General features: G+C 41.9%; 1 protein-coding gene across 1 annotated transcript in view; it reads right to left on the bottom strand.

Annotated features, from left to right (window-relative positions):
• Positions 1-504: 504 nt before the first annotated feature.
• The window catches only part of LOC115015127 (rap guanine nucleotide exchange factor 6-like), a 35,506-nt gene continuing 22,317 nt past the window's right edge, over positions 505-13,693 (bottom strand). Inside the window, exons 2-4 of the mRNA XM_029442325.1 lie at positions 10,598-10,668; positions 8,401-8,457; positions 505-739 (exon numbers count right to left, since the gene is read on the bottom strand). Of these exons, the coding sequence (XP_029298185.1) occupies positions 652-739; positions 8,401-8,457; positions 10,598-10,668 (216 nt within the window). The 3' untranslated portion in view covers positions 505-651. The remainder of the gene's footprint in view (positions 740-8,400; positions 8,458-10,597; positions 10,669-13,693) is intronic.

The raw sequence follows: 13,693 nt of genomic DNA on the forward strand, positions 1-13,693 counted from the left end.
AGCACACGTCGGGTACGTCCGGTAATTTTGAACATGCTCAAAACATCAGCGTTCAACAACGCACCTCAGCGTAACACAGTGAGCTCTTAACAAATACTACTTGTACCTTATATCAACGTACACCAGCGTGTTGCAGATATTTTGTATACGCCATATGTTTGTATATCTTATGCATTCGTTGGGTATTCGTCTGATACATTTTGTGTTAGTAAGTGATGCGCTATCAATAGGTTAGACATGCGTATCTGCATATGTTCACTTTTCCGATCCGATGAAAAGTTGGACGTATTTGGACTTAATTAAGTCTTAAATAAAGTATTTCTTTAATGACAGAAACAGAGATTTTAACTTTTCCTTTTGAGAATTCAGCAACAAGCAGGTGCGTCCTTTGTAACTTTAAATATGCAAACAATGTTTAAAACGCCACTTTAAAAAAGGAAACACCCCGTTTACTCCTCTGGATAATTACAAGTTGATGAGAGGGAAAACAAAGATGGTGTAGGTTAAACGGTCTCTCTCTTGGCACTGATTGGATTAGTTTGTACCTCCCGATGTGACTGTTGTAAAGAGGCTTTTAAAGAAGGAAGCTGCTCGCATGTTAGAGCCAAGATCAACAACAAACAGCGTCCTGAAGCAAAATGGCCGACGATCCTACCTGCTTCTGGGCAGGAACATGGACTCCTTGATGAAGACGGAGCCGGACAACAGGATGTACCAGCAGCTTCCGACGTCGTCAGGGCTGGAAGACAGGAAGAGACTCGATGAGCAAAAATGATCACATAAAATCTACAGAATGTGAATAATGAATAGAGGAAGGAATTGTGTTTAGTGGGCAAGATTTACACTTAAATGTTGACATTAATTCTGCAATTTTAAAGCAATATCTTCACTTTCACAAGTATTTTACGTTTAAAAATAAATCTTGTGCAGGGACAGGATATATTACTGGGATTACTTCATTTTCATGTTACTAAATGTTCTTCAGGTATTATTTTCCTGAACTTACTTCATAGTATATTGGCAACAAACACTTCACATGTACAGTACATGCCCTGCTACACACTGAACACAAATTAGTTGATCAATCGTTTAAGTAATCTTTACGCAAAAATGTCAAAAGGAAACACTTGTTACGATTTTAAACTGAATATATTTTTGGTTTTATTATGTTTGACTCACGAAACAAGAAATAAAAAAAGGGCTTCAACTTGTGCTTTGTGAAATTGTGATGGCCATTTTTGCAACAACCAACATTAAATGTTAATAAATCATCAAGGGATAAAACGATAATGAAATCATTTGTTGCAGCGCTGCTCTCTTTAATGTCGACATGTTTGCGTTGGCGCTGCGACTTAATGCAGCGCTTTAAAGAAAAAGAAAGTAAAAAGGTGAGAAAGAGGTTGAAAGCGTTCGAGAGAGAGAGAGAGAACTACGAATGAACTGAGGAATGAACGCTCATCCTCCCACGACTCTGCTGAAACACACAGGCGAGGAAGTCTCAGTAAACTCAGAGTGACCTCTGGATGATGTAGCTGACTGTCAGGTTCTTACAACACGGCTGGTAAACAAACACACAAGTACACGTACACACTTATGCAGCACTTTTGGCAATTTAATTGAAATTACAGACACTTTTTCAGGTATTATGTGGCATTATAGTGAACCAGAGGCCTTATTAAGAAACATCAAAGACTCCACTGAGGGGAGTTTGCCTTCGGATAAACAACATTCATTAAATATGGAATTCAGAAATTAAATTAAACACCGTCATGCTGGTAATTTTTAAAAGGATAGGTTTTTATTTCTTTATTTAAATGCATCTGTTTGTTTACTTGCTCATCCAGCTTATCTCAGGACTCTCATGGCAACCAGAGAGATTGCGAAGAGCTGATCTCACAAGGCTGAGACTGGATGAGTCTTCTGTGGACAACACGCGCAGGATTATCAAAGAGGTCGCGTGTGTTAATCGAAGAGAATGTAAACAAATTTGAAGAAGAAGTTAACGCTTTCATCTAGATGCAACCGGCCAGAGGGCTCAAAGGACCGACGTTACATATGCGATGTGCAGGTCAGATCAAACGCCACACAGAGACTCGTGCCTCATTTTAAGTAAATATATTCTTGTGATTCTAAATTAATTTGCCAGAGTTGTTAAAAGCAGCAGTGTAGATTTCTACTTTGATTTCAGATTAATTCTAGTTTTTAAATAAGATAAATTCCTTGTTTGACAGTCCGACATCAAACAATGCACCTTAGGTCCTCTAAAGAGGAAGAAGAAATGTGAAGAGGGAAGTTTTCACATGACACGTATCACTGATACGATCATTCTCCAGTGCTGGGAATTTGACAAGTTTCGGCTGAGGTGGACAAAAGTAGGCATGTCAGTAAATAAAAACTGCTTTCATTTATTTTTTTTTTGCTCTGATGATTCTGAACTAAAGCTGCATCATGACATCAGATTTTAGGATTTACTGTCTCAGTTAGGTGGCTTTATTGCTTATATTTATTAAAATATTTAAATAGAATGTCGTGTCTGTACAGTGAACATGAACCTACAGCAGCCGGTTAGCTTAGCTTAGCTCAAAGACTGGAAACAGACTTGTTACCTGCGCACAGAGCCAAGCTAGCCGTTTACACCCGTTCCCAGTCTTTATGCTAAGCTAATGCAGGCTAACTGTTTGCTGGGTAAAGCTTCATATTTACTTCTCATCCAACTCTAGGCGAGAAAGGGATTTCCCCATAAAGTTGAACTGTTTCTAACAAGGAACATTATTCTGAAAAGTGTCAAAGAGAAACATTTGCTGCTATTATCAGTCTGCTTCATCAGTTCATCGTATTACAGTTAAGCTTCACCTGAGGGTGTGGAAACCTCATCTGTCCTATGAAAGCACAGCATCAATTATAATGGGAACTCAAATGGCCGCTTCCCTTTGTGAAACCTCCATCTGGATGTTTACTAGTTGGCACTTAAAAAGTCTGCTCATCAAGCTGAAATCAGAGCGTGTACTTGAAGGTGCTCTGGTGTTGATAAGGCAGCAGTTTCTGTGATTATCGCTGGTCCGCGTGAGGCTTTTTAATCGAAACCATTTAAATCAATGACCAGTCAGACCAGTCAAGGTGGGACTGGGTTTTGCTTACAGAAAGGTAAAGGATGGGTGCACTTATTTTACACCCGTGTCCACACAGACGCATATATTCACACGCAGCATCACTCTGCTGACTGAGGGTTTTCTTCTAATCACTGAGAACAAAGTCTCACCCTTCCTTCCTCCTCCTCCTCCTCCTCCTCCTCCTCCTCTCCACACTTTCCTTGTAGAACTAATGAGGCTGTAGACAGCACACCCTACTGACACAGTGCAAAATCCTCCAACAGCATCCGTTCTCCTCTTCCCTCCGCTGATCTCCATCTGTCTCCCTCCAGACTCGTTCCGTTCCTTTTATGGTTCTTCCTTGCGTTCAGAGATGACACGAATGAAATGCTAAATTATTAATTGCTGGCACGCAGATGCACGGAGCGACGGGAGCACTTCACATGGAGGAGGAGGAAGAGAAGATACAACACCAGAAAAGCAGGAGATAGGAGACTGTTATGCGCCGCGACAGCTTGACTGAACTGGGTCATGCGTACGGGGAAGCGATCGTCTAACGCTAAACATCATCCACCCAAACCCCCTTGGGGAGCTTTTAACAGCGGGGTGCACGAGTGCTATGGAGGCGATGGGAGGGAGTGAAATTTAAGTTGTTAATGTTGAGATGTTTTCACCATGAAACTCTCAAGAGACTCACAAAGGTGTATTAATTAAAGTGTTCATACCTATTTGTACCAATTGTCCTAAAAACAAATCTATTTTTAAAAAATAAAATAAGATCTAAAGCTAAAAAAGCTCGAGAGGAGGTGGAGAGAGAGGAGGTGGAGAGAGAGGAGGTGGAGAGCACAGCGGTGACTGGTTGGTGGGAAACTGCAGCTTTGCAATGTGTGAAACTCATGTGCTCATACCAGTTTGTAATCATAGTTGTGTTTTTATTTTCCTACTAAAGACAAATATGAGATTCTGCTTTTACTAAATGACTATTTGTACTACTTCAACTTAACAGGCAGGATGATTGAGACCTGGACTGATGCCCCCCCCCTCATCACTTCAGATGCAATTAAAAGCCATTTTTCGGTCATTTCGACTTCACCTCTCCAGATGCTTGTCAAATGACTAACGTCTGCATGTCAGCACTGCACATACTGCATGTCCTTTAATTATATGAGCCATCGGGATGTGATGAGTTTTTCGACTGAGTTTCCACGTCAGGAGCTGTACGTCAGCTAAATGTGGCCAACTGTGCTTCTTTGTTATAGTCATGATATGTAATAACCAAATGCTATTGTCTGCATATCTAAATATACAATAGCCAACAAGGGAATACTATAAGATAAAGACAGCCAGCTTCGTTAAACAAGGTCGGTTGCCACAGCTAATCGTTGCTCTGATGGTTGTAAGATAAGCGTTTCTCTCTCCTGGCAGCAGCTCGTTTGACTCGTGGCGTCTGATGACGAGGGACAAATTCTTATTTTTCTTCCTCCTTTCAAAATATTAATCATAACATACAATCTGAGAGGGTAACATGGGGTTTCACGATGACGGTAACACAGGTGACAGGTGCAGGGAGTACATTTCAGTTTTCATGACAACACCACAACCACCAAACAAACAAAAGGAAGGTTGTTCCACTCGGATGATCGAGCTGCTTACTTTAAACGTGACGTACACTGAAAATACTACAAACAAGGTCACAGTTTTAAGCAGGCGGAGCTTTTAAATTACATAACACAAACAAAACAAACAAAAACCTGACTGCATTAAATGCACGACTGCAACTAACAATTATTTTTGTAATCGATTAACCTGCAAATGACTCTCTCAATGAATCGCTCGGTGAATACAAAGGTTCAAACATTTAGGAAAGTTGCTATGACGTCTTCAAATGTCTAGTTTTGTCCGACCAACAGTTCAAATTTAAAGATATTCGGTCTACTAACATAAAAGAAAAATGGTTGCCAATTCATTTTATGTTGACTGACAAATGAATCGTCTTTTCCGCTCTGATGAGATGGATTACTTCCACTATTTGACTCCAATGTCGGTAGTTAGAAGTTCACAAACCTGCAGCACACCAGCGCATCGCAAATCTATAATCGTGGGGTTTTCAGTTGGACCACACAGGCCAGTGAGGGTCAAAGGATCAAGGGTCGCGTTGAAAGCGCTGACATGGAAGAGATTAAAAGGGCGACCAGAAGGTACTAACCCTCTTCACCGGCCAACGTGAAATGTGCCAGGTCAGCCTCCATCTCAGGAGGGCTTTGCTACTATAATCTCTGGATGCTCTCACAGTATGGGATGTTTTCATGACAGAGTGTGCGTGTGCGTGTGTGTGTGTGTGTGTGTGTGTGTGTGTGTGTGTGTGTATGTGTGCATGCATGTAGTTTTAGCACTCTAGCAATCTCGAGCCCCAGGCAGGAAAAATGAGTCCTTTCATAACTATTAACCTTATCCTCCTATCACTGCTCCAGGACTGCCAACAGCCAGGGAGTGAGAGGGAGAGTGTGCGGGTCATTAACTGGGTCATTCTGTATGAATCATGAATGGTTTTATCGAACATTATGAAAAAGAACGAGATCACGGGTACACGCAGCCGAAATGGGTTTTCTCAGACGAGTGGCGTGTCCCTTAGAGAGAGGGTCAGAAGCTCAGCCATCAGGAGAGACTCGGAGTAGAGCCGCTGCTGCTTTACGTTGAAAAGGAGCCAGTTGAGGTGGTTCATCTAGTAAGGAGCCACCTGGGCGCCTCCCTAGGGAGGTGTTCCAGGCACGTCCAGCTGGGAGGAGACCCTGGGGAAGACCCAGGACTCGGTGGAGAGATGATATCTCCTCACTCGGGATCCTGGCGGGAGCTGGAGGATGTGGCCCGGAGAAGGGAAGATTGGGGTTCCTTACTGGAGCTGCTGCCCCCGCGACCCGACCCCGGATAAGCAGTAGACGATGAACGGACGGATTATGAAAAAGCATTAATATGTAGACGGAGTTTAGTTCTGTGTAAAATGATGGATCCAGAAAGATGGCTGCCAGCTTTCCTAGCTGTGAGGATTTGATGCTTTTCTGTGTCTTCTGTGAGTGTTTTTTATTTTCTGACATTTTAAAAGACGGATGTGTTAATTAAGAAATAAAACAGCAGATCAATAAATAAGGAAGATGATCATGAGGTGCATCTCTGATATAAGAATGATCCTAGTTGGTGTGTGTTTGTCACGTATTGATTTGATTTAGTTATCGTAATATTGAAGTCTGTCAGAGTCTTCTCATTATTTTGACTATTAAGAAGTTTCTCAACTGAATTTCCAGGAAATGTATCACAAGCAATATTCTGTGAAATAGTTACTCATAGACTCCCACACATCCTAATATCCTCGTCCACTTCCAGGATTAAGAGCGTCCCACAACTCCTCTCAAAACATAAGTAGAACACTTGTGGTAATAAGGTGAGGAATACTCCCTACACACTTAAATGTTAAGTTAAACTTTCTGATTCATTCAAAGATGTTTAAAGATGAACAAAATCCTGACTTTGAATAAAGTGATTCATCAAATTAAATAAATGAATCTAGTTTTTTATTAAATCATCTTTCTTTAATGAATAGAACATTTTGTGCATGTGGCAAGTGGGAGAGTAAAGGCATTGAACATTTAGTTTTTAAAAGTCTAAATGCCACCGAATATGAATTAAAGCAGAATATATATTTTTTCTTTTAATAATAATTTCAATGCATTTTTGACTTTTGGCCATTACAGCGCTCTGGAGTTATTAGAGATGCGTAGGAAACAATCCAACACAGATAGTATAATACTGATTATATTAGTGTAGCTGGTGTAGTGTAACTGTGCAGATTCAGTGGGTTGAAACAGAATGAAGAGACGTGCAAAACAATCATTCCAATGTTGAATGAAGCTCCAAAGATTCTTATTATTATTATGTATTTGTGTTTCTGTGTGGCAACCATTTGTTGAGGAGCACAGTCAAAGTGCACCGGAGTCCAGGGAGCGTCAGCTGATGCAGCTTTGGCCCGTGCCACTGAGTTGGTCTGAATGAGGTGTTAGACTCCGTCCACGTTAAGCCGTCTATATCTGGAAACACTGCTTATGTGTAAAAAGTAAGTGCTTCCACTGTGTGTGTGTGTGTGTGTGTGTGTGTGTGTGTGTGTGTGTGTGTGTGTGTGTGTGTGTGCGTGGCCTGAGGGAATCTTGCTGAAACTCAAGTCTATTATGCGAGACCACAGCTTAATCTGCATTCCTATTGTTTAATCAGCTCCCACACCGCCGATGGGCTTCTAATAAGGTGTTGACTCTTCCCCATCACTCCCAACACACACACACACACATACATATAGACCCCCCCCTCCCCACACACACACACACACACACACACACACACACACACACACACACACACACACACACACACACACACACACACACACACACACACCGGGGATCAGGAGGCAGTGAAGGGACATTGCGCCCTCTGTAGCCCCTCGAGAGGCTGATAATGTTAATTAACTGTCTTAATTCTCACCATGGGTGTTCCGAAGACGTCAACATGTGACAGCAGTGAAACTGCTCTGGCAGGCGCTGAGAAAAAAGGTCCCAACGCACTCAAAAGCTGTCAGGAATCTGTCAATACGGCTTTTCGATCATATTAACCTTTCACAGCACCGGGCTGAAAGGAGGAAGCTCACACGCATCATCTCGAGAGCTAGCTACTAGCATGGACGCGAATGCTTTTAGGAGCCGTTATAGCTACAGCTCTTCTTTCTCGATTCAATCAGCAGACAGTGACTTATTGAATCAAGCAGAAACTACACTGGAAATCACTTCGAGGTGATTTCTCTTCAGTGGAGCTGTAGAGTGGTTTGGTGTGAACCACACACACACACACACACACACACACACACACACACACACACACACACACACACACACACACACACACACACACACACACACACACACACACACACACACACACACACACACACACACACACACACACACACACATAAAGGCATCGACTGACTGCTTCTTTGCTTTATGGACATTTGTTTTCATTTAAGTCAACCTGGCCGCTCCGTTGTGCCTCAGATCATCAATAACTCTGAGTAACGGCCCGGGCCAAAGTGTGCTTTGATCACACAGCCTTGAAATATCGTTTCATTGGCTCCATGCTGCTGTTTTTCAGGTGTTCATACGCTGGTAGAGATGTAAGTATTTGACCATATATCATCAATATTCATTCACACACACACACACACACACACACACACACACACACACACACACACACACACTGTGGTACTTACTAGTATAGCACTTCATTGGCCTCATGTCGCTCATAACGCACCGTCTCACACATTATCCTGCAGGGACAGAGACGACAGGAAGAGTCAGAAAACAAGAGGAGGAAATATTAACTTTGGTTGGTAATGTGACAAAACAGAAAGATTAAAGGAATAGATCCAGACATAAGTCTAATAAGAGTATAGCTTCAAATACTAAACGCCAGAGGTGTGGGCTCAGGTCACATGACCTGTGAGGGACTTGAAAAACAATGACTCGGTCCCAACTTTGATAAATGTGACGAGAACAATCCTCGAAACTCATTTCTTATTTGGCAAACCTACAATTAGTCATTTCCTACATTTCCCAGAATGACTTTCAGCCACCATCAGTGAGGGTGAGGGCAGTGAGTAAAATGTATTATAATAATATATAATTATATTATTATAATATATTTTAATCTGGTTTTTATTTTGGGTAATCTCTTTCATTTAATTTTTCCCTATTTGTTTTATTGTGTTCGTTTATAATTTCCATGGCGTTGTTGCCAAACATTTTATTTTGTATTCGGTCACTTTTATAGTTTGTTGTTGGTGCAGCGCTGATGAAAGTTTTGGGAGACAGTTACACATTTTCTGCACCGTGACAGATTTTAAAAGTTTGTTTTGGGATTTGAACAATTTACCTTCGACTCGCAGGTTTATTCTCCCGGTCAGATGAATTCATTTGCAATATTTTCTCTTCCTCAATTAGGCGCACACTGACGTTGTGCTCCCACTGCTCTCGTTAGTGAAATGTCGTTTTGTTTTCCTGAGGTAAAGATTGTTCAACATAAAAGGGTGTGCCTCAACTTCACCGCCAGTCAACGATAGTAAACAGTAGCTGACTAAAAACACGAAAGGCTTCGTGTCGCAGCCCCCCCGTCATTGGCTCAATCCTGGCTCTAAAAAACAAAGTCGGTGCGAAAAAAAACTCCACAGAGGGAAAACAACACATTCCTCCCAGACGAAATGTGGAGGAGAAAGAAGTATAACATAATCCCACAGTTAGTGGGATCCTAGCTGGCTGGGAATCGTTTTGTTTTTTTGTAAAGTTAGGATAAGCAAAGTTGGCACGAGTGGTGGATTGGTCTGTGGGACCACGGGGACATTCCTCAGGATCTAAACAGGGAGGAGGGAGAGGGGTTACTGTAGGGTGGGAGGCCTCCGAGGGGTCACACAGTGGAATGTTCCAGTTTGCGGGTCATGTACCGCTACATTGTTCCGCCGCCAGTATAATCCACATGTATGCACACAAGGCATGCTGGGAAGAGACTTCTGACATGCAGTGTTTGGAAAGTCTGCGGCACACAGAAAAGACTAGAAGGCTAAATGTGGTGACAGGAGAGCAGAAAAAGCCACAAAGAGAAACGTGTTTGGAGAGCAGAGCAGCGTGTTTTAGTGAAATCTGAGATCTTTATGTAGAGACACACTCGTCCTTTTAGACTCAATCAAACAAATATGCTTCAATATTGAGAGCCGCTCCATATGAACCCCGTCAATTTGCCTTTTATTGTACTAATGCTTACTTTCATTTACAAATAATTTAATGTGCGAAAATGCCCACGAGTTCCAAGGGGACGTTTTCACCGGCAGTCCTAAAACCCAAAGATATTAAAGTTACAATCACGCCATCAACAGAGTTTAAGAGTCAATCCGTCTCTACTGTCACACCTGAGACCAAATTAAATTCCTCTTTTAGAGTTGGAGGTTTTCATATCCTGTTAACGTGTACACACTTACAAGAACCAACATATCGAATCACTTTGTTATCTAGTAAACACGCACTAAAGGAAACTGCCTTAAACGTCATTAATCGTGCTTAAAATACATTTATACCAATCAGGGAAATGTACCTTTATATGTGCCAGTCGCAGTAAAAGCTGGATTTCAGTCATTTTGTCTTTTAACGAGCATATTTGCTTTTTTTTTTGAGAAGAACATTTTATTCCAGCCAACGAGTGGCTGTAGGGCAAAGCGGCTGCTGGATTAGAAAACCAGACGACTCTAACCAGCAGTTGGCTGCCGGCTCCGTGTTCATTTTCCACCCCTGACTTCAACCGTCATGGAGCAGACACCGAGGAGTTGTCGGTGATTTCATTTGCATTTGAAATTAATGTGATTGGAATATCAAGCTCTCCATTGCGTTAATTAAGTAGCGTGAATGTGAGGCGACACTAACCTCAGCTGGTGCTCTCGCAGGTTGGACAAGGCCTCCATCCCGTGGAGATACGAGTACACGATCTCCAGGTCCTGGGGAACAGAGGGAAAGTGTTGTTAGACACAGGAGCTCACAGATAAAGCTTTAGAGCGGCTACGATCAATATTTATAGGCGCAATGCACGACTATGACTTCTTCTCTTCACTCATCAACCGCAGCAGGTTGCGGGTGTCGGTGGAAAGCTCCTCAACGACACCTGGTCGGCACCACATAGCAGGTAAAGTTAGAGAATACCTGATGAACATAGGGGAGCATTTAGCTGCTGAAGAGCCAGATATTCTTAATGATTGTATGTGTCAATGTTGTGTTTACATCTTGTTGCAATGCCAAAAGAAAATCAGATAATGCATGTTAAATGTGATAGCACATGATTTATTAATCCTCTAACGATGGCTCTCATTATAGATTACACAGATATTGTTGGGTGATATGAAACAAGGAAAAGCAGCAACAAACTGATAAACATTTACCTGCTTAATCGACTTATCGTTTCAACCCTCCTACTGAAACCCACATTGAGCAAAAGTGTCACGCGAGTGATGATAATGTAATCACACCGGTGCTTAGAATGCAGATTATTCCTTCTGCGCCGGACACACTGGCCGCTCATAGAACAGAAAACCTTTTTACAAAGACGGTGACATTGATTTCTGCGACGGCGCATTGGATTAGAACGCAATAAAGCACCTCGCAGGGAAATAAAAAATAAAGGAACTACACTGCACAACTATAACCTCCCCATTCAATTACTTCATCAAGTGAGCCAGTGAGCGACTCTCAGATTGTTTGGCGTGAATCCAAGTCAGAGGTGAAACAAAGTGGCCCTCTCCGAGAGCTGGCAGCCAGTACAGCTCCTCCACTGTGTACTGGGGCACACTGGGGCACTGACTCTGTGTGTGTGTGTGTGTGTGTGTGTGTGTGTGTGTGTGTGTGTGTGTGTGTGTGTGTGTGTGTGTGTGTGTGTGTGTGTGTGTGTGTGTGATGCTGGTTGCGGCTACTGGGATGCCTTTGTCGGCGGCAAATGGAGGTAGATGTGGCGACAGCAGAGCGGGGAGGACAACGGAGAGTCTGTGTTTAGATCCCCGCCAGACACACACAAACACACACATGAAACCGCACAGAATGCCTGCCCTGTCTCCGGGTTATGTTTCTGACAGAAGCAATCATAAGCTTATTGAAAATGTTATGACCACAAAAGCTGAATAACACTTTGTTTGTGCTGGTTTGGTGTCTCGGTGTCTGTCAGTAGAGGAGCAAGTGCCAGAATCGCGCCCGTGTTAGACGCCTCAGTATAGATAGTTTACGCTGATTTAAGAGATAAACTGTAACAATATCAAATATGATTTTTCTTTTAGTCCAATAACTGCAAAACATGCTCGTTTCTGATGTGATATTCAGAGAAAGACCACTTCTCATGAAAGCCTAACCACAATATACAAACTGTAGTTGTTTTATTAATAATATTCTTAAACATCACACCCTACAGAGGAAGCATTACAATCAGCTGCAACCTTGGATTACCAAAACAAACAACATCCTAACAACCAACCAGCAAGCAAACAAGTAACACACAAAGGAAACACACCCACGATGTTTGATCAGTGTCGTTTCCAATGGGAACCTCGGAATTCAACATTTCCAATTCAATTTCAACAAAGTGGAAAAGAAAAGTGTAGTAAAATCCAAGAACCATGTAAATCTAACAGTCAACAAACATGTGAGACTCCACTACAGACTGTGGACTGTGTTATGAAACTGGCTCTTGACGTCAGCGTAAACCCTTTCTGTTATTTGGGTTTGGCCTTTATGAAGCGGACACAGAAAGAAAGTGTCCTCAGGGCCGCCTGGACCCATTACATCAGTGATATCCTCACTAACCAAATCCGTATGTTCAAAGTGTCTGTGGTCAGTGAAACAGCACAGGAGCAGTGGTTCCATAGAGGCCATGTTTAGACTCATACCGCCACCTACTGGGCGACCAGGAACTGCAGCCTGGATTAACTGGGTACATTTGGGATAAATGCCACAATGACTCATGAGACACATTCCTGAAATTAAAACGTCCAACTCATTTATACAAGGTTAAAAAAATGGATGCAAAAAAAATAGGAAAGTGAACAATTACTTGAATATGAAGGTGACCATGCAGGTTAATGGTACATATTTAACTTTGTGCCTGAAGGATGTTGATTAATCAATTACTTGATAGACAGAAAATGAACTGGCAACTGTTTTGATATTGATTAATTAATTGATTAAGTCATATTTTAAAGCAAAAGTGCCAAAAAATGTGAATGTCTGCTGGTTTGGTTGGACAAAAAAGCAATCTGAAAACACAAAGGAGATGTTTGTGCTCTTTTTTTTCTTTCCAACTTCTGATATATTTTAGATCAAATGATTTATTGGCTGGTTAATCAACTCAACTCATCATTTAGAGGCGAGACGCTGATTTACAAGCTTCTTCGGCTGCAAAAAACTCGTAAAACCGGGGATGTGATTATTTCCTTTAGGGAGTCTTAAACTATTTAAAACACAAACACTTTATTAAAAAATAAAAGCTAAAACTGAACATGCAACTAAAAAAAGAAAGCAGTATACATACATAAAGAATACATATACATACAATGTGATTACTAGTCTTTCCATGGAGTGGGAAAGAAACATCAACTTTGAGGATGAATGGTGAACGGTCACCACTAGGGGGCAGCATTGCAGGCTTCTTTTTCCCCTTCCACAGTGACGTCACGGTGAATACAACAGCGCCACTCAAACGCAGCCTCACAGGGAGAAGTATGCAAAACCATCAATTGTGGCTTCAATCTCAAATATTTCAGATTGACTGTATGGAAAGAATGTAAAGGACCCCATCGTTTCCACTCGCTGGGCTCTACATTTTCCGGTCCAATTTGCTTTCTTTCCCCCCCCCCCTCTCTGGTCTCCTTTTAGACGGAGCCAAACACAATTACCAACAAAGTGCACAGGGAGACATGGACAGGATCCTCAAATCACAACATAACCGTCTCAATTTTACACAAGTTTTCAGTTTTTCATGCGATT

Source organism: Cottoperca gobio, chromosome 10 (genome assembly GCF_900634415.1).
Source record: "Cottoperca gobio chromosome 10, fCotGob3.1, whole genome shotgun sequence".
NCBI lineage: Eukaryota > Metazoa > Chordata > Actinopteri > Perciformes > Bovichtidae > Cottoperca > Cottoperca gobio.